Genomic DNA, 21,424 nt, shown 5'->3' on the forward strand with positions numbered 1-21,424 from the left:
TTCCAAAGGAATTTAAAGATGTGTTCAAGGATGTATGTTATGAAGTGGAAATTGCAAGTATCTTTGGTGTCCTGTATTAGGAGCTATGGATCATAATTGATTTCACTAATCTGTCCATGCTGTGATCTACTTCTCTAACCTTAAAAAATGATGTGACCACAACACTGTAAAGCAGCTATACTCCAATATAAAAAAAAAGAGAGAAAAAAAAAAAGATGTGGCTGAAATGTGTTTATTGGAATGAGGAGAGGTTCATAATATATCTTAGTGAGAGTAGGTTTTAAAATTGTATGCCCATATGAGACCATTTTAAAAATCTAAATAAATGTTTGTGTTTATGTGACATAGAAAAGAAAATGTAAAAGAATATACATACCACGATGCTGAATGATTTTTCATGTTGGCACGTTCTTGTATTTTTGAGTTTTTCTACAGTGAACACTTTGTAATAAAGCTACATAACTACAGTTAAAAAAGAAAAAGGAGGTGACAGCTCTTGGGAGGAAATGTGAGTGAAGTTTTGAGTGTGTTAAATTGTAAGTACCTGCAAGACTGCTGAGCACAGATGGCATGTTGGCCCTGGGTTCCCTAGGGTTTCAAGTTAGGGTCATTCTTGTTTCAGTAAATGACAGTTAATCCTGCCCCAAAATGTAGGGTTAACACATGTATTTGGGTATTGTAAATGTATTTCCTCAGTTACTGTAACTTCACCCTTCCAGGCGATACTTGGGAGAATCAGGTGACAGCGTTTTTAATGTGAGGATTTTTGTATATTCATATAAGTATTCAGTGCCTTCATCTTTTTTTTTTTTTTTTCGGTACGCGGGCCTCTCACTGTTGTGGCCTCTCCCGTTGCGTAGCACAGGCTCCAGACGCGCAGGCTCAGCGGCCATGGCTCACGGGCCCAGCCGCTGCGCGGCATGTGGGATCTTCTCAGACTGGGGCAGGAAGCCATGTTCCCTGCATCGGCAGGCGGACTCTCAACCACTGCGCCACCAGGGAAGCCCCAGTGCCTTCGTCTTTTATTGTCAGTGTCTTTTTGGCTTCTGGTTCTGGATAGAATTGGAGGAAGGTGTTACTGAAACTAAGTTACAGTGTAAAAGTAGTGAAACTGTTCGTCTCACCTTAATTCAGTGTCATTTCCTGAAGCGTTCAGGGCTGCTATATTTTTTCTGTACTTGAGTACATTTTAATGTGAATGATTAAAAATAAGGTGTAGACTGCTCTGATTTGATGTGAACTCTGGGCTTGCAAAACCTGAGAATTATTGAAAATGTAGATACTAATGCCATTAAAATGATTGTCTTGTAAATTGAACCTAGGTGCTGATTTTCTGTTAAACTTTGTTCTGTGTGTTTCCAACCTAATACCAGAAAATAATTGGGCAGGATTTAGAGTGGCAGAGGGACCCAAACATGGAATGAGGGTTTCAGAAAGTAACGTTTGAATGAAGTCTTCTGGCCTTCGAAACCAGACCAAACTCTAAAGGTGTCCTTGACAGGCAGGTCTCAGCCAGGCAGACAGTGGGAGGAGGTGGCTGAAGTGGGTGTAAGCCTTCTCTCATTATCTCTGATGACTGTTCTCTCAGCCTTAGCAGTAGAGGTGGGACTGCAGAACAAATGTGGGCAGACAGGTGTGGGGATGAACAAGCCAGTAGGCTGGCCAGTGGAGGTGTTGGAATCAGACCCCACTTGTGTCATGGTTTCCACATCTTTTAGCTTTGTGATCTCGGGCAAATTACTTACCTGGCTCTGAGCCTCAGTCTTTTCATCTGTAAAACGTGGGTATTGGTGCCTCTCACACCTTGTGAAGTTGTCATAGGTTGAGAGTCTGATGCCCTCAACCCACTGCCCTGCACGCCGTGACTCCTTTTGGGTGTTGGTGATTGGGAAGCGGTCTTGATGCCAGGGAACACCTCAACAGAGGAAGAAGACTGGCTTGCACAGGAGTTGGCTGTGGTTCAGGGTGGTTTTATTGTTTACATTAAACAACACTGATTTTTTTTTCTTAGAATTATATTTGAAAACATTTTGTTTATGCATGACTAAGAATTAGTTGTGTATTTACGCTTCTAAGTGTACAGCAGCAAAATATAAACTGTCAATGTATGCAAAGTGGCCCTCTAAGACTTGAAGCTTTGGAAATGGACCACAAGATCAGAATTTGCCTTCTGCCATTAACACTCCAAATTTTAATTCTTGTGTTTCAAAGAGAGCGTATTTGTGGTCTGTTTGTTGATGAGTATTTCTATTGTTTGCTGTGAACCTAGGCTCAAAGGGCAGGTTGCACTGAGCTGTTAGTACCTTGGAACTGCCTCCTGGGCTAGTGCCCAGGCCGTTGTTGAGGTGGGAAGCTGTAATCCACCCTCCAACATCTTTACTGGGAGAAGGGGCCAGGAAGGCTCTTTAATGCTTGCTTTTACCTTAAGTCTAGTTTTCAGGATTAATGGTAAGGAGTCTAATTTGATTTTTCCTTTAAAAATTTTCCCCAACATTTATGATCCCCGTTATATATTTCCCCACCTACTTCTAAAAAGAATTTGAGATTGCTCATATCATAAGGTCATATCCAGTGAGACAGTTAAAAATTTTAAAAGAGGAAGCCACATATCCGGAAACCACATACACGGAAGGGGGAACCTGCTGCTAAGTGCAGTGCTCCTGGGCTGAATAAGGCTTGTATATCCTGCCGGGGGCATTCCTTCAGTTCCAGGAAAGGCCTTGAGTCCTCATTGGGTAGACTGTCTGGGAAGACCTCAGTTCTCCCAGGCCCGTGGCGCTCTGACTGGCAGTATAGAACTGTCCTCCATGTACTTTTTTGGGAGGATGAGCTAAGATTGCTGCTCCATCACATGGTGCCTCCTGTAAGGGTACTCAGTACATTTGCTCCGTTTCTCTACCATAGATGCAGGGGAGAAACTTCCCTGAGGTCTTAGTATCTGGAATCATTATGTCACTTAACCCCGAACAGTGAGACACAGTCTTGTGACTTCTCTTGGTTGTCTGCCGGAAGGCTTACTACCCTGATTTTGCCCTCCCTGCTACAGGCACCACCTTCATGCCTTGCTCCAACTTTCCTACTTTTGTTTTTCTTTCTTAATTTTCTTGCTTATTCTTTTCATCCTGTGTGCATTTTGGTTAAGTTGTCTTAAATCCTTTCTGTAATAGGGAAGAATATAAATGTATACATTTAATTTCTGTTATCTATCAGTTCTGCAGGGGAAAACTATATTCTCCCTTCCTTCCTTGACTCCAAATTCTGAGGTGATTTGATCATATGAGTCTTTTCAAACTTACCACTGTAACTATCAGACCACATATGTAATAGTGATTTGGGGGGACTCACAGAAAATCTCCCGTTCTTATTTATAAAACTTACTGTAACTATTAAAGTTTAGAAAATGTGAAAGAAAGTACTCAATCTTACTCCAGTTTTCTTTTAGTTTTTCCATTGATTAGAGTAAAAAAATATTTTTATTACACAAGTAAAATTATCTGTTAAATATTTTTATTTCTTTGGATGCTTTTTAGTTTAAAGCTTTCTCCTGGATTAAAATTTTTTTTTTTTTCCCTAACTCTATTTGTTGTAGAAAACATGAAGAAAAGTAAATCCCTTCTGATCCTCTATCCAAAAATAACCATAGTAAACACTTTGGTGTAGAGTTGTACTTTATTTTATTTTGTATGTGTACTTTTGTTCCCTTATTAATCCATATCACAAGTATTCTGTTGTCTGCTTTTAAAATTTACCTGTATATTATGAATGTGTACCCAGGACAACAGTCATGCTGTAGATGTGGTTTCGTACAGAAATGTATTTTATGTAGTTTTTCTTAAAATGACATGAATAGAAATGGAGACTGTTATTAAATCCTAACTCAGCAAAGGCATTCCTCAGCGAAGCTAATGTCCAGCTGCATGACTTAACTGTGATTTAACTTGATATAGGGTCAGTGTTTAGAAGCCTGGAGGAAAGGAAGGTTATTAGCTTGGGACTCTCAGATTTCAGTTGTTTTATCTGTGCTTTAGCAAGAGTTGGTTATCAGTCCATTGAAAAGTGAGCTTTCCGGCAGGGGCCCTTGCAAATGTTCTGTGGTTTCAATTAAGTGAGAGCTCTTTGCTCCTGGTTACAAACGTGTTGATGGCAAAGTTGACATTTGCTTATGAAAATTAAGGAAGCTAACCTGTTTCTGTCTCAGAAGGGGGGCCAGTTTGCTTCTTCAGTACCAGTTCCTTCATTTCTTTGAAATTATTGATGCCCTCCCCCTGCCTTCCCCAGGGTGGTGAATCATGATTTATGTTCCAGAACTCTTTATGGAGCTATTTAAGCTAAAGGGACCCTAAGTAAAAAGATCATAATTTGCCAAGATTGAAGGATTTACAAAAGCTCAATATTAAGAGATTTCCCTCAAATTACCAGTCATTTAAGAACAGAAAAGGGCAATGTGAGGTTTTTCCTTGGGTTACCTGAAAAGGAAAAGATAATAATCAGTGGAGTTACCTTAAAACTGCAGAGAGGCTTTTAAAGATGGTTTGAGATTAGATTGTTTGTTTTTAAAATTAACTGGTTGCTCTTCCTGGACAAATTACACCATTTCAGGTTATAGTTGAAGTATTAATCACATCACTGATGGTTGTACTGCTAGTGCTTCCATCGCTATATTCTATCTGGGGTGGCACATAGGAAGCAGAGCCAGACAAAATGAATTTTGATCCTCAGTCTGATAATGAAAGATTCTGGTGTTTTAAGTGAGAACACTTTTAAAGTTTAAAGTCTTTTTAGACTTCTACCCTGATATTGTCTTGAGATTGATAGTATGATAGAACTCTGTTATATAGCTTGAGTGTCAGGTTTTTAGCCAGAAATAAGAGAAGCAGCATTTTTCACAATGCCTTCACTCTGGTGTGTAATCTTGAGACTGACTATTCCAAGTTCAGCCCACACTTTCCTGTCTCCCCCATTTTTCTTTCAGTACCTTATTTTATTTGCAAACTCTTGTATTCCCTAATAAGTCACACTTAGTAATGCTTACCTCATGCCAGGCTGCCTTCTAAGCTCTTTTAGATGTAATAATCCATTTAACCCTCACCACAACCCTATAAGGCAGGTACTATTATTATCCCCAGTTTACAGATAAGGAAAGTGAGTCACAGAGTAACTTGCCCAAAGTGAAGCCAAGATTTTCACCCCAATAGCCTGATTCCAGAGTCCATGCTCTTAACCATCACACACTGTATTATGTCTCAAGAGCAGGTTTTTCCTCTGAATGTAAGCGCTGTCTTACCGACCCTGTATTCCAAATAACCCCATGATGCTTTAGGATTTTAATGGCTTCTGGAGTTGACTTACTTTAGTACTACTTTGAATGTGGTCTGTATTATTTATTTATTTATTTTTTTACGGTGTGCGGGCCTCTCACTGCTGTGGCCTCTCCCGTTGCGGAGCACAGGCTCCGGACGCCCAGGCTCAGCGGCCATGGTGCACGGGCCAAGCCGCTCCGTGGCACATGGGATCCTCCCGGACCGGGGCCCGAACCCTTGTCCCCTGCATCGGCAGGCGGACTCCCAACCACTGCGCCACCAGGGAAGCCCGTGGTCTGTATTATTAATCACAGAACCAGTTGGGTAGAAGCTAAAGCTAAGTTGATTTTATTCACTACCCTTTTAAAATCAGTTGTGAGATACTACAGACTATTTTGTTTAAAATTATTTCAGAAGTACCATGAACTGTAGTATATTTCAACTCCAGCATGTCTGTGGATTTTACCTCTTAATAATTATATTCTGGTTGTATTTTGATTAAGTTGCTTTTTTTCTGCATGTAGGAATGTTAGTGTGCCTCACCTGGAAATTTCTCAAAGATAAGAGCCAGCTCGTTTCTTGCCCTTTTGCGTGCGCACGCTCATACATATGCACGGCATATTTAAGTCCCTTATTTCACACGAGTGAGCAGTATTTATTGAACTCTATTACTTGCCAAGGACTGAAATTATTTATGTTTTTGAAGAATTGTTCTGCCAAACAAAAATCATTTCTACATGAATGGAGAAATAAGGGGCTTCTTGACTTGGATGGGGGATCTTCTTGGTATAACTTCGTTATCACTGACTTGCCCAGACTGGGAAATTGTCTCCCTCCTGATGATGGTGCTATGTCAGAAGAGTGCATTTAAGTTATATTTTATGTAGGTTGGTGTTCATTCCCATTTTAAAATGGACTTTTCTCTTTGCAGGAGGGGTTGATTTCTCTTTAAATTAATTGCCTCGTTCCTACTATGTTTACATGCATTTTTTCAGGAGCAAATCCTTTGTGAAAATGAAGTACAGTACCTAGTATAGCATCTGTAGTCCCATCAGGTTTCATTTATGCCGAATTCTTAGTTAAGGGTTCTGTAAATGGTATAAGACCTGTAGGTCCATTTTAAATCCATAGGCATTAAGGGAAAAACATTACAACTACTATATTACATCCATTCTAAGATGCACTTTTTTTTTTCACATTTTAACATCTCTGAAGTGAGGATGCGTTTTACAGTTGCTCTCATCATGTGATTATGATTGGCTATACAGGCATACCTCGGAGATAACTGGAAGTTCCAGACTGCTGCAATAAAGCAAATATCCCAATAAAGCGAGTCATAATTTTTTTTTTGGCTTCCCAGTGTATATTAAAATTATGTTTATGCTTATCAGACTGGTCTGTTAAGGTGCAGTAGCATTATGTTTAAAAAGCAATGTACATATGTTAATTTTAAAATACTTTATTTCTAGGCCTTTCTCACTTTCTGAGATGGCCCACACTCTGTGGAGTGTGTTTTCTCTAAATAAATCCACTTCTTACCTATCACTTTGTCTCTCACTGAATTCTTTCTGCGATGAGATGTCAAGAACCTGAGCTTCATTAAGTCCTGAAACCAGGAAAAAGCTGAGAAGCAGCCCTGGGACCTGGGATTGCTCAGACCACCTTAAATCAGCCTCACCGCCCCAGCTATTCTGGAAATTCCTTTCTCCGTGGTAGTTGGCTGGGTGCAGCAGCCAATCTGGCTGTGGCGCTCCCACATGGGTCCGTGAGGTCACAATGAGCACTGGCCAATGGGGATCAAGGAACCAGCAACCAATGGCAGAAGGCACTAGTATCGGCTGGGCCAATGGGAAGGCAGCGAGGCACTCCCAGCTGGGTATGGAGAACGTGGCTCCCCCTCCCGAAGAGAAGCTGGGACCCTCGTGGTCGCCTGATCCTGGCGGGTTGTGGGGTTGGGGGGACTCCGGCTCGGTTAGTATCCAGAGAACAGGGAGAAGCGAGCCACCAAAAAAAAAACCAAAAAAACCCTTTATTTCTAAAAATGCTAACCATTATCTGAGCCTACAGAGCCAACCATCAGCCTCTTTTTGCAGTAGTACCATCAAGGATCGCCATAACAAACATAGTAGTAATGAAAAGTTTGAAATATTGTGACAGTTAAAATTGCGACAGAGACATGAAGTGAGCAAATGCTGTTGGAAAAATGGTGCCGATAGACTTGCTCCTGCAGTGGCTTCCTGCTGCTTTAAAGCATAAAGGCCCCCATCTCTGGAGGGCTGCTAGGCCTTGCAGTTTTCCCCCATCAAGACAGCCCCCCCCACACACACTCTGGGTCTACTTCTTATCCTTGATGTTCACCCGCCTCAGGGAAGCATTCCCCGCTCCCTGTCTGGTTGGTGTCCTTTGTTTGCTCACCTTTCTTGGATAAGTGTATGACTGGCCTCGTGTCGACTCCACATCAGCTGCAGGGTCTGTGTTTTGCTCACCGCTGCATCCCCGTGGCCTAATGCATACTTGGCACTTGATGAGCATTCCAAGAAAATGTATTGAATGAACAATTTTTTAAAAAAAAATTTTTTGTTTTAGAGAGCGGAGGAGTTTGTAGGTAGGGAGTTGGTAGTATCAGAGAATTAACCTGAATATCTAGACTTGGTGCCTTGGCAATTTGGTTTTCAGCCATAGCTAAAACATAGTTATCTGGGAAATATTTTAATACTTCATCATTCTTTTTCATTGGGATTCTTTTGAAAATGAGTTAGGACTTTGCAATACCGGTAGTGTGGGCTTCCGTTAAGGGGAAGCTTTTTATCATCCTTTTGAATGTACATTCAAAGTGATTCAACATGAATCAAGATATGGGAATTTATGGAAATGGGAAGCCTGGAATAAACTGTTCCCTCACTGATGTTTATTTTAATTCCAGAACATGGTCCAAGACAATTCCTGGGAAAGTCGAATTCTTCTCTAGTGAGGGTTCAGACACATCGATCCCAATTCCAATAGTGCCACTACGGGGAGTGGACGACTCCTACCCACCCCAGAAGAAGTCTTTTATGATGCTCAAGTACATGCATGACCACTACTTGGACAAGTATGAATGGTTTATGAGAGCAGACGATGATGTTTACATCAAAGGAGACCGTCTGGAGAATTTTCTGAGGAGTTTGAATAGTAGTGAACCCCTCTTTCTTGGGCAGACAGGACTGGGCACCATGGAAGAAATGGGGAAACTTGCTCTGGAACCTGGTGAGAACTTCTGCATGGGGGGCCCTGGTGTGATCATGAGCCGGGAAGTTCTCCGGAGAATGGTACCACACATCGGCAAGTGCCTCCGGGAAATGTACACAACCCACGAGGATGTTGAGGTGGGAAGGTGTGTCCGGAGGTTTGCAGGGGTGCAGTGCGTCTGGTCTTATGAGGTAAGAACAGAAGAAAATCTGTTGATTTTGTTACTAGGTCTGGACCAGTCATAGGAAACTATTAGTGATAATGTCCTCTTTAAGGCTTAAAAATTCATATTAAGTTATACATTTTTACTTTGGTTCTTTTAATTTGAATTTTCTCATTACTTTTTCTCTTGGTTTTTAGAACATACCTTATGTACTTTTGTCCTAAAATCTTAGTTAATAATGGCATTTGGGACCCAAAGAAAAGGATTAATACAGGTCACAGTGATACTTTCATGATTTTCCAGAAGATTTATCTAATCTGACTTCTGATTTTGCAGATGTGATTATAAGAGTGTCCCTTTTCTCCCAAAGGTCTGACTTCTCTCATCTGGTCACGTTGACCGACACAGTTTAGAAACTTAAATGTTTGAATTCATAAAATGAGTAATGATGTAAAACAGCCAATAGTATTTGGCTTTGCATATATATTAAACCTTGATTTTTTAACAGTTGTTATGATCTGTAAGTTTGCAATATAGTTGTTCCTTTCAGAATAGGCAGTTTCCAACATATTGATACATCGGTGCAATTTTTTGAAGGAAACCTACTTGGGGATGTTTTCTCTTTAATAGTTGTGGAGAATATGAGTTAGCTTTTGATTTCTCTTTGTTTTTATTGGCAGATGTGCACCTCTTGCCTACAGTTGCAGGATGTGATATTAGTCAGAATGGAAAAAATGATTTAGGTTGTGTTGTTTAGATTGATACACTACTGATAGTTGTGAGGAGCAAAGGGAATTGCTAGACCTTTGCCCAAGAAAAAGAAATGCATTTTCAGATGTAAAGTGTTAGCTTGTCTTCTGAGTTAATTTTCTAAAGTGCTTGTGTGAAGAAATGGTATTCTGGCCTGTACTTGCCTTTCTCCTAGACTTCTTTTTAAATGTCTCCTAATCACACTATTTCTTTAGTTTGAACTTTTAGGGAAGTGGACATTTTCGAGTATACAGGAAGTAGTCTTTGTATAGTTTCCAGTTATAAAAGAAACATTGTAAATCCCAAATGTGATCTGACTGAACACTCTAATCTCTTTGTGTACTTCCCCCGCCTCCCCATGCATGGGCCATTGCTCACTGGATCTAGGGGGGATTCTGTTTTCATGGATTTTTGCTGCTAGGAAAGCCGTTTGGAGATTTCGTGCAGTTTTAAGCACGATACAGCTGGCAGTATTCCTGCATTTTCCCCATCCTTAATTAAGTAGTTATAACCTTAACAAGTTTCATTATTCTTAAAATGTGTAATGCCTTGTGTATTTTGGAGTGCTTTATGCTGCCCCTGATCTCTGAGAAGCTAGCCTTCCTGCTAGAACTGCAGAGGATAGGTCTACCTTTGAGAGAGAATTTTAAAAAATCTCTTAGTGTTGTCATACTGTTAGATCTTACACGCTGATAGATAGACACCAACAGAGTCAGTACCTTGAGTTTATCAAGAGCTCTGACCTAACATTAGTGCCAAGATAGAGTGAGAAAGTATTGTCTTGGGGGTGTAGGGGTTGGGAGACAGTTTTGGGGCTATTTCCCTTTATTATGATGTAATCGCCAAAGTTTTCTAAGGCCTGAAGTGAGGGTGCTGGGAATCATCCTGTCTGTACACTTGGAACTGCCGGTTAGACTTGACGCATCTGGTAAATGACCTTATTAGCTAAAAGGATCTGGTGGGGGAGGAAGCTCCTTCCCTGGGTCACTCCCTGTCCTTGCCCAGGATCTCCTGAGTCAGCTTCAGATGCTGTCTACTGCTTTGCATTTCCCTAAATGCCTGATGACACATTTTTTTCTAGATACTGCTGGCTTGGTCTCCACAGGGCTTGTACCAGATGACTCTCCTTTTGTGGGAGAATATCTTCTCCCAGAGTGTGGCTTGCAAATGTGGTATTTTTATTATATGCAAATTGTGAGTTTAAGTGTAGTCTAGTTTATCATTCTTTTCCTGTGTGGTTTGTGTTTTTCATGTCTTAAGAAATTCTTCCCTTCCTTGGGTCACAGGAACTTTCTATACATTTTTCTATAAATATAGTTTTGCCTTTCACATGGAGTTCATCCATATCATTTTTAAGAATTCTGTTGGGACATTTACCATTTTATTAGACCTTTGATTTCTTTTCTGTTTCCTTTTTTATTCTAACAGAAAATGCTTAAGAGGTTCTAACCTAAGTCGTCATTAGGATTTATCATTGTGTTCACCACTCAGGCAAGATTAATACCCTCATGTGGATGAGGAACTTTTATTAAACTTTCTGTAAATCTAGTTTCTCCATTAAGGCTCACATTATGAGAAATTATTGAGGTGGAATCTTATGTTAAAGACAATTATGTTAAGCTTTGGGTCTTGGAAGGTACTTTTTTAGCTCTATTATAAACCTAGCCAGAAAGTGTAATTTTTTTTTTGCAAGTCCCAGATAATGTCTTGGGATTACACTTACATAATTAAAGTGGCTCCTCAGGAGCAACTGTCATAATCAAAATCCAGATTCATTTCTAAGCTTGTTTTGACTATTTACTTTTTTTTTTTTTGGCCGCACCACACATCATGTGGGATCCTAGTTCCTCGACCAAGGATTAAACCTATGCCCCCTGCATTTGAAGCACAGTCTTAACCACTGGACCACCAGGGAAGTCCCTGTTCTGACTATTATTGGTGGCTAATTATTAATACATGACTTTAAAAACTTTATTTGGAAATCATTTTAATTTCACAGGAACATTACAGAAAAAAAAAGTGCAAGGAACATCCATATACCTATACCCAGAGTAACCTGTTATCGTTTTACTCCATTTGTGCTATCATTTGCTTGACTGCCCCTCCACCCTCTTCCAGTACAGAGACATAGACTTACCCAACCACCATTTATGGGTAGCTTTCTTTGTGGCCCTTTACTTTAAATAATGTCAATGTATTTTGAGTACAAATAGAGAAATTCTCTTATACCACTACAGTACAGCTTAAGTAAATTTAACATAATGTTGTCTGTAGACTCAGTAAAGTCCTGGTAACAGCTCTTCCTTCTCCATTACAGGCTCCAGCCTGGGGTCTTGCATTTGATTGTCATGTCTCTTTAATCTAGGATGTTTGCACAGCCTCTTTCTTTGTCTTTTATGACCTTGGCATTTTTGTTAAGTGACTTTAAAAATTTCATTTTCATAATGAAAAAATGTGACTGCAATATGGTAACCCATTAGGCGGTTTTTAGTAATGCTTTTCAAGGCTTATTAAAATCTACTGTGAGGACCCAGCAGCAGAGAGAGTGTGGACCTTGAGACTGTTAATGCTGGTGGAAAAGAGGTAGAAGGAGCTGGCAGGCCTGACTCCCCCTTGTCACATGGGGTCAGCATCACTAACTCAAGTTATACCAGTTTTTTTCTTTTTTTGATGAACATTATTGAACAATTTGACACAGTATTTTATTTAGGCAAATCTATGAAATATTATACTACTCTTTTAATAGGAGGGGACAAAAAGAAAGTTGACCTAAGTAATCTATTCATTTTATTTTTCATTTCTTACTGAAGTATATATATATATCATACCTTTGGAAAAGTGCACAGATCATAAATAAGTATAGAGCTCAGTGGATTTTCACAAACTGGACATAGCTATGTAACCAGCATCCAGATCTTGCTTTTATTATTTTAACTCAATGTTTGACTAGGTAGAAAATGATCATTACTAATGAAAGTTAGCAACAAGCATAGATAGATTTGGCAACTTAAAAAAAAGTTTATCTTTTTAATAGCTAATGCTGTCATATGGTTCAGAATTCGAAAGTGCAAAGGGTTTACTAGGATAAGTCCTGCCACCTCTATCTCCAGCCACTGGGTTCCCCTCATGAGTCAGCCACCATAGTGCACCTTTACAGATACAACCTACGTGTATATAAGCAATTAAGTTTGTATATCTTCCCCCTTTTATATGAATGTTAGCATGTTTTACATACTATGCACATCTTGCTGGTTTTCACTTACATGTCTTGGAAGATTTTCCTTTCGGTACATAAAGAGCTTCATCTTTTTTTAATGGATATTCAGGCTATTTCCAGTTCTATTCAGCAGTGTTTCTAACCAGTCATTTATCCTAATGTTTCCCAGTCTTTTTTACATCATGGCACACATGTTAAGGCAACTGCCTCGAGAGGGCTTCTGCTACCCCATCCCCTAACCACTCTACCCGCCCTCTGCAGACCCAAAGGGATTGTTATTTGGCACATCTAGAACTGTTTGGGATACACCAGTACACCAAGCCACACCAGTTGTGATGTCTGAGTTAACCAGTTAATATTTATTAAGGGATCATTAATGACCCAAGTACTGCCCTCCGAACTGGTAGGAAATTGCAAAAGAAGAATGAAAGATGAATGGCCTTTTTCTCCCTCAAAGACTTTAGTCTAGTTGAGGAGACAAAAACATATATGTTCATGAAATAGTTGAAAAAAAACTTAAAAGTGTAAAACCTTGTGATGCTGATTTTAAATATAAAATAGAAGGGTAAGATCTATGATGTTCTTTTTTTTAAAAATTAATTTATTTTTTAGCTGCATTGGGTCTTTTTTGTGCACACGGGCTTTCTCTAGTTGTGGGGGCTACTCTTTGTTGCTGTGCGCGGGCTTCTCATTGCAGTGGTTTCTCTTGTTGCAGAGCATGGGCTCTAAGGTGCACGGGCTTCAGTAGTTGTGGTGCGTGGGCTCAGTAGTTGTGGCTCACAGGCTCTAGAGAACAGGCTCAGTAGTTGTGGTGCACAGGCTTAGTTGCTCCGCGGCATGTGGGATCTTCCCCTGCACTGGCAGGCGGATTCCTAACCACTGCGCCACCAGGGATGTCCCCATGATGTTCTTTTTATAGGAAGGCATATCACCAAGGGGAATTGGAGTTTAGAGCAAAATATGTGAAAAGAGAAGTTCTTCTTTATTAGTCTGACTGGCTTTTAAAGGAGTATTGAACATCCTTACATCAGAAGCCTGAGATTTTTTTCTTTAATCATAGAAGAAATAATGTTTCTTAACTGCTAGTTGTCTTAGACCTGCTTTGTGTTATAGAGGTGCCTTCCTCATTCCTATAGGCTGCCCATTAACTTACGTGGCCAAGAACCAGGCAGGCCTCTAAATGGCTAGAATAGATGCTCAAATACTGAGCACTAATGCAGCCTGTTTCTTCGAGGCAGAGCCCTTCATGGTCTTATACTGAGCCTTATTCTTTTGTTCTGGCAGTTTGGTGGTTCAATTTCCAAGCCCCTGATAGATTAGAAGGGCAAATTAGCACCCCCAAAAGGGGGATATTATGTAAGGACTGTGTCAGCAGTGAGTGGGAAAGACATGAAGGGAAGTGAAAAATAAGAGAAAGTAAGGCGGCTGTGAAAAGCACAGCAGTCTAAGACCAATCACTGTGTTATTGATTTCTATCTAATTTCGTTCCATATGGTTGGAGAACATACTTTGTATTATTTCCAATTTTTAAAAATTTATTGAGGGCTTCCCTGGTGGCGCAGTGGTTGGGAGTCCGCCCGCCGATGCAAGGGACACGGGTTCGTATCCCAGTCCGGGAGGATCCCACGTGCCGCGGAGCGGCTGGGCCCGTGAGCCATGGCCGCTGAGCCTGCGCGTCTGGAGCCTGTGCTCCGCGGCGTGAGAGCGAGAGGCCCGCGTACCGCGGAAAAAAAAAAAAAAAATTTATTGAGTCTTTTTTATGGAATCACATATGGAGAATCACATATGGTGATTCACATATGGAGAATGTTCCATATGTACTAGAGAAGAGTGTGTATTGTGCTCTTGTTGTGTGGACTGTTGTCTAAGTCTAGTTGATTTTTATGTTGATCAAGTCTTCTCTTTCCTTGTTTGTCTGGCTAGTTCTATCCATTATTAAAAATTGGATATTGAAATCTTCAATATTGTTGAATTCTCTATTTTTCCCTTTTATTATGTCTGGTTTTGCTTCATATATTTTGGGGCTCTGTTGTTAGGTGCATATATGCTTATAACTGTTAGATCTTCCTGATGGATGACTCCTTTTATCATTATAAAATTTCTTCTTTCATCTTTAGTAACAATTTTTGTCTTAAAGTCAATTTTGCCTGATATTAGTACAACCACTCCAGTTCTCTTTTGGTTACTGTTTGCATGGCATATCTTTTTCCATCCTTTCACTTTCAGCCTATTTGTGTCTTTGAATCTAAAGTGTGTCTCTTGTAGAAAGCATATAGTTGGATCACTTTTTAATCCATTCTGCCAGTTCTGCCTTTTAATTGGAATGTTTAATCTATTTACATTTAATATCACTGATAGGATAGGATTTATGTCTCTCATTTTGCTATGTGTTTTCTATGTCATGTCTTTTTTGTTCCTCCATGCTGCTTTCTTTTGTGTTAAGTACATATTTTCTATACATTTTCACTCTCTTGTCATTTCTTTTACTTTATTTTTTGTTATTTTCTTAGAGGTCACCCTGAGTATTACAATTAACATTAACTGATAACAACCTAGTTCAAATTAATACCAACTTAATAACAATAGTATACAAAATCTTTGCTCCTGTATAGCTAATTCTCCCCTCAGTCCTTAATGCTGTTATTGTCATACAGATTATATCTTTCTACATTGTATGCCCATCAACGTAGATTTATAATTAGTGATTTATAATTTATAAAAATTATAAATTTATAATTATATTTATATAATTTTTAAAAGACAACTTTATGAAGTTGTCTTTTAAACCAGATTAGAGAAAAAAAGACTTATCAATACAGATTTTAAAAATACATTTATATTGTCTTTTGTATTTACCTGTGTAGTTACCCTTATTGGACTTTTTATTCCTGTGTATTTGAGTTACTGCCTAGTGTCTTTTCATTTTAGTTTGAAAGACTTCAGTATTTCTCATGTGGCAGGTTTGCTAGTGACAAATTCTTTCACTTTTTGTTTGTCTGGGAATGTCCTAATTTCTTCTTCACTTTTGAAGGATGCTTCTGTTGATACAGAATTCTTGGTTGACAGTCTTTCTCAACATTTTGAATGGAGGCTTTCTGGTGTCCATGGTTTCTGTTGAGAAGTCAGTTGTTAATCTTACTGAGGATCCTTCCTATGTCATAAGTCGCTTTGAGATTCCCTCTGGCTTTCAGGAGTTTGATTATTTGTCTGGGTGTGGCTCTTTATGAGTTTACCGTACTTGGAGTTTATTGAGTTTCTTGGGTGTGTGAATTGTTTTTCATCAAATTTGGGACGTTTTCAGCCATTATTTCTTCCAGTAATCTTTCTGCCCCTTTCTCTTTCCTACTCTTCTCTGGGACTGCCATTATGCATATGCTCAGGCTCTGTTTATTTTTCTTTATTCTTTTTTCTTTCTACTCCTCAGATCGGATAATCTCAGTTGATTTACCTTCAAGTTTGCTGATTCCTTCTTTTACCTGTTCAAATCTGTTGTGAATTTTTCATTCCAGTTGTTATACTTTCCAACTACAGAATTTCTGTTTGACTCTTTTTTATAATTTCTCTCTCTTTATTGGCTGCCTTTTCCCCCTTTTTTTGAGCAATACTTCCTTGTTTCTTTGCATGTCTCATAATTTCTAGTTGGAAATTGGACCTTTTAAATAATATAAACCACTTTGGAAATCAGATTCTGCCCTCTGTCCATGGTTTGATGATGTTGCTGTTGTTTGTTTAGTGACTTTTTAGAACTTATTCTGTAAGGTCTGTATTCTTTTCGTGTTTTTGGCCACTAAAATCTCTGCTTGGTTTGCTTAGTGGTCAGCTACTGATTGCATGGAGATTTCCTTAGGCACTGGAACGAATAAGTTTTCCAGTCTTTGCTCAGGGGTTCTGTGTATCTGTTCATGTTTGCCTTCAACACTCACCTGACAGTTTTCAACTCTTCCTTAGCTGCTTCCTGCTTGTGCAGAACCTCAAGGTCAACCAGAGATGAGTGCTTAGGGCCTTCTCAGGTCTTCCCTGGGCATGCACACAGACCCATGCATGTGCATGGCCTTCTGGATTCCCAGGAATACGTTAAAGCTTTTCAAAGCCCCTTATGGACATCTCATACCCCAGCTTTTCTCTTTAAGCTTTTTGGTTAGCCTGTTTTGTCCTGTTAGCCACTTGCTCAGGCAGCATGATGTTCAACAATTACCTGTGATTGTTTTTAACAAATATCTCCCCCCTTCCCTACCAAGAGGCTGTTTGCAATGGGAGGACTGTGGGTCAGGTCAAATAAAGACAGCCTTGCAAGTGAGGTCTTTTAGGGAACCACTAGACAGGTCAGATAATGACAGTTCTCTGGGACTGGGGTTTTGAAGGATCACCAGCCCCATTCTGCTCCCTTCCATGGCTGCCAGATTGCTGGTTTCCACCGTGACTGTGGACTGTTGATTTTCAAACTTACCACATTGCTAGGGATCTGGGAATGGAAATAGGGCGAGTTAAAATGTCACAAAACTCACTGTTCTTACCAAAATTTCGCTGTTATTCTTGCATAAATGCTTCCTGGATTACCTTTGACTAATATCCAGAGTCCTGAAAAGGTTGCCTGAAACAATTTTTGCCCATGATGTCTTTGCTTTTGTAAAGGAGAGAAGTTTTGGAGTTCTTTACTCTACCACTTTCATTGATGTCACCTAAGACCATTCATTATGGGGCCTTAGCTTCACAGCTTAAATTTTGCTTGTTCACAATCAGATAAATCACTGAGTAGCCTCTTACCCTCACTGAAGAAGTCAGGAAATTGTATCCTAAAAATTAGAAAGACTTGCAACCCATCAGTTACAGTATTCACACACATTCATTTTTCAGATTAAGTTTGAACGTCTTCTATGACCAAGAGACTGTTCTTGATGGAGGCAGCAATGCAGAAGGCGAAGGCCCTGCTCTCTTCCGTTCTAGTGGGCTGCGCCAGGTGTAGACAGAGAGACGATGAGGGCCAGCTTGTGTATGGCGTGTTTAAGATGCAGCAAGGGGACCGCTGTTGCCCGAATGGCGTAAGCAAGAGGAAAGAGGTGAAGGATGAGGTGAGGTTTCCCCCTCAAGTGCTGGGGGAAACAAGGTAGTGAGTGTTGAGGACATTCTTTAGGGCACAAGAGGCCTAGGTTTGAATCACAATTGATTTGGCTTCATTCTTCGCCAGGTGCATGATCTCAGACAGCAGGTTACCTGCCTTCACTGGACCTTAATTTCCTTTAAAAATGGTATAAGAAATTGTCTACCATGTAAGATAGTTTCAAGGATTAATTGAGATGATGCATATTATCATAGGTAGTGCTTTGGCACAGAGGGAAGGCTCGGGAAATGCTATTGGGGGATATCCTCAAGTGTCTGAAAAATTTAGCCTTTCAGAACTCATTCCCTGAGCACTTTGCATAGATTTTGACCTATATCAACAAATACTTGAATATGATTTGTATTAACAGTGTGGTCTTGGAATCTCTGTTTGCTTTTACAGTTCTGAGAAGACTATTCTGACAGAACAAATCAAAGTTTACCTGAAATGGAGAAATCAGTTGCTTTGGACCTGTAATTATTTTAGTGGCAAGACAAAACCTTCCATAGGTACATAAACACCTCTGAAACGGTTTCACTGTTTAATATATCAGTCTTGTGGTTGTGAGGTGTGGATCTAAAGGCAGATAGATACGTCTTCATTATGTTCAAGTTTGGTAGGAATATCTTAAAGATATTCTAGGCTTTATATATTAACCACCTTTCTTACTGGAAGCTCATAATGAGGCATATTTAACTTATGTTTAGTTGACAGAAAAGGGCTCTTAGCCACATTATCAGAAGATGGGATCCATATATCTTTATCTTAAAATATAGCAGAAGAACATTTCCTGTATAGTTGAGAAGATTGAGATCACAGATGTCATCACCCCAATTCTGTAATAAACCGACAATCTACCTTCTAAGTCGTATCTAAGTATTCAAAGTGCTGTACAAGCCATTTTGAGATAACAGGAATAAAATGAGCTCTAAAACTTACTATCACTATGTGAAAATGGACTAATCTATATGAAAAATACCTCACTACCTAATAATAGTAAACCAACAATAAACCAGGGCAAAATAATATAAGCTATACAGGAAAGTGTGGAGGACCTGTGGAACAGTTAGAGCGGGGCAGGATGAATTGGGGGTCAGTGTGGAGGAGGCTTGTGTTGTCTGGGTCACCCACTTCTCTAAAGGTTGCTGGGTTTCTAGACTGTTATGAACAATCAGGATGGTGTCCTGTCACATTTGTATGAGGTCTTAGGATGGCAACAGCAAAGCTTTTTAAAGTTTTTAATTCCAGTATTATCTTTTCAAACTGATGAGACTTTCTGGTCTCCAAAAAGTGACAAGTGAGGAACAAAGGCAAGAATGAGCCTGATGTCAGAGGTGAAGCCGCTAAGGTTTAAGACTATGTTGTAAATCAGTCTTTCTAAAACTTGAGTGATGTGGGACCTTTTTTCAGTGGGAAAATTCTGGATCTGTGCATGTTTATGTTCATATGTGTGTCTGTGTGTCTGCGCGCACACACGTGAGTCTGTGTGCATGTGTGTGTGTGCATGTGTGTGTGTTATGTGTGTGTGCTTCAAGCAGTAGCATTGCGTGTAGTTCTTATATCAGGTTGCTCTTTCTTAAAAGAGAAGCCATCTACAAGAGAATCACTTGAGGTGTTTGTTACAAAGCACATTTCCAGGCCCAAACCCAGAAGCAGCCTCTTGCTGGTGTGGCCTAATGATCTGCACTGTTTACAGGCTTCTCTGGTGATTCTTCTCCTTGCTCATGTTTAAGAACCATCAGTGCCATTTATTTACCCTTAAAACATTTCTCATGATCCATGTTTTGGAAATAAGTAGAGACCACAGTTGTTTTAGTTAATTGGCATCATCACATTTAGCCCCTGTCCTGTGCAGAGCTTCATCCTGGGTAGTGGAGAACACAGAAAAGGAGTTTAGACCTTTGTCTTACTGGTAAGGAACTTAGAGTCCAGTTGGTAGGGAAGCCAAACTTGGCACAGAGTATCCCCTCATCATTTATGTTTGGCAGGCTAATGCTTTATGTATATTTTTCCCTTCTTCCCCTCTCTAAGCCATGTTAATTGCAATTTGTGTAGCCAGATAAAAGTCAATGATGATGAGTGCTGGTCAGCAGTAAATCCTGAGTAAGGAAAGGGAAGGAAGCTGTATTAGATACAATGATGAAAACAGAACTGTTGGCCAGAGATTAAACTGACAAACACTTTAAAGCTAAAAGTAAATGATATTTTAAAATATCATTTTTTTGTCTATGCAGTTGATGATTTCACAAATGTCTGTTTATGTGTTCTGGTTACAAATCTTTCTCAAGCCTCAGCTTTCTTTTTTCTTCTTTTTTTTTTTTTTCTATTTTAAGGCGCAGCTTTTGTTAGTTTCCATGAACCATAACTTGAGATTTGTTTATCAGACAAATTTCAGTTTGAAAAAAAGTAGTTGCAAAGTATTTATTAATCACTGTGGTGGTTTTAACAGTCACAAATTATATGATAATCTTCCCTCCTGGTGGTGGAGCTTAATTTCCCCCCCCCTTGAATGTGGGCTGGACTTGGTGACTCATTTTTAAATGAATGGAGTAGGGGAATGGGAAAAAGAGTAACTTTATAGTAGAAAAACCTGGCAGGCACCAGGAATGGGATGGGATGAGAAGGCCTTAGTCCTCCCCAAAAGCCATACCTCCAGTCTAGTCAGGAGAAACCATCAGACAGACCAAGTTGAGGGACATACTGTAAAATACCTGTAAAAATATCTTCAAAAGTGCCATGGTCGTAAAAAGCAAGGAAAGACTGAAGAACTGTCCCAAAATGGCAGGGACCAAGGAGACATGATAACTGAATGCAGTATGGGGTCCTGGGTTGGAAGGGAAAGGAAGGAAGGTCTTGGAAGACCTTTTCTCTTCCACATTGGTGGAAAAATGAATGAAATCTGAATAAGGCCTGTAGTTTAGTTAATAGGGTTGTATTAATGTTACTTTCTTCGTTTTGATATGTGTTGCATAGTTACATAGGATGCTAACATTAGAGGAAGCAGGGTGAAGAGATGGGAACTCTCTCTACTGCTTTTACAACTCTGCTGTAATTCTGAAATTATTTCAAAATTAAAAGCAGTTTGAACCCAGAGATGATCTAATTGGACACAGAAGTGAGGTTGCCGTCTCTGCCACTGTATCACATTGACTGCTCAGTGCCCTGGGGAACAGGGTGAAGCCATAGAAGACTAGATCTTCTGTGAGTCTAAGTGGATATCGTGCAGGATGTGATTTTTAGCTTATTGACTTCTAGGAAATCCAAGACAGAAAGGCCTTTGTTTGAGAGGGCTGCAGACTTTTAACCCTCATAAAGAGCTTATCATTTGAGCAAGCTTATAGTGTACCGTGTTATTACTGTAAGAAATTTGTAATGATACCATTACAGCAAAAATTTTCCCTGGCTAAAAAGAATCTTTCAGCATTCACTCAGCAATTTAATGCTAGCACCCTTGCTAACATCATCATGGTTAACCCTGTAGTGTTCTGTTTCTGTGTTTTCGCTTTGTGAACCCTTGCAGGGATAAATCAGTACAGAGTTATTTTCTTTGATGTCTGGCATTTATTTTCAAAGAATTTTTCTTCTGAAAAATACTGTAGGTACTTTTCCTTTCTTATATGTTAACATCTGTGCATTTCTCTTCAACAGGAACACTCATTTAAAGACAT

General features: G+C 39.7%; 1 protein-coding gene across 1 annotated transcript in view; it reads left to right on the top strand.

The window, feature by feature from the left end:
- The window catches only part of CHSY1 (chondroitin sulfate synthase 1), a 75,124-nt gene that overhangs the window by 5,870 nt on the left and 47,830 nt on the right, over window positions 1–21,424 (top strand). The window contains exon 2 of the mRNA XM_067755840.1: window positions 8,224–8,719. Coding sequence (XP_067611941.1) covers window positions 8,224–8,719 — 496 coding nt within the window. The remainder of the gene's footprint in view (window positions 1–8,223; window positions 8,720–21,424) is intronic.

This window comes from Pseudorca crassidens, chromosome 1 (genome assembly GCF_039906515.1).
Source record: "Pseudorca crassidens isolate mPseCra1 chromosome 1, mPseCra1.hap1, whole genome shotgun sequence".
Classification (NCBI taxonomy): Eukaryota; Metazoa; Chordata; class Mammalia; order Artiodactyla; family Delphinidae; genus Pseudorca; species Pseudorca crassidens.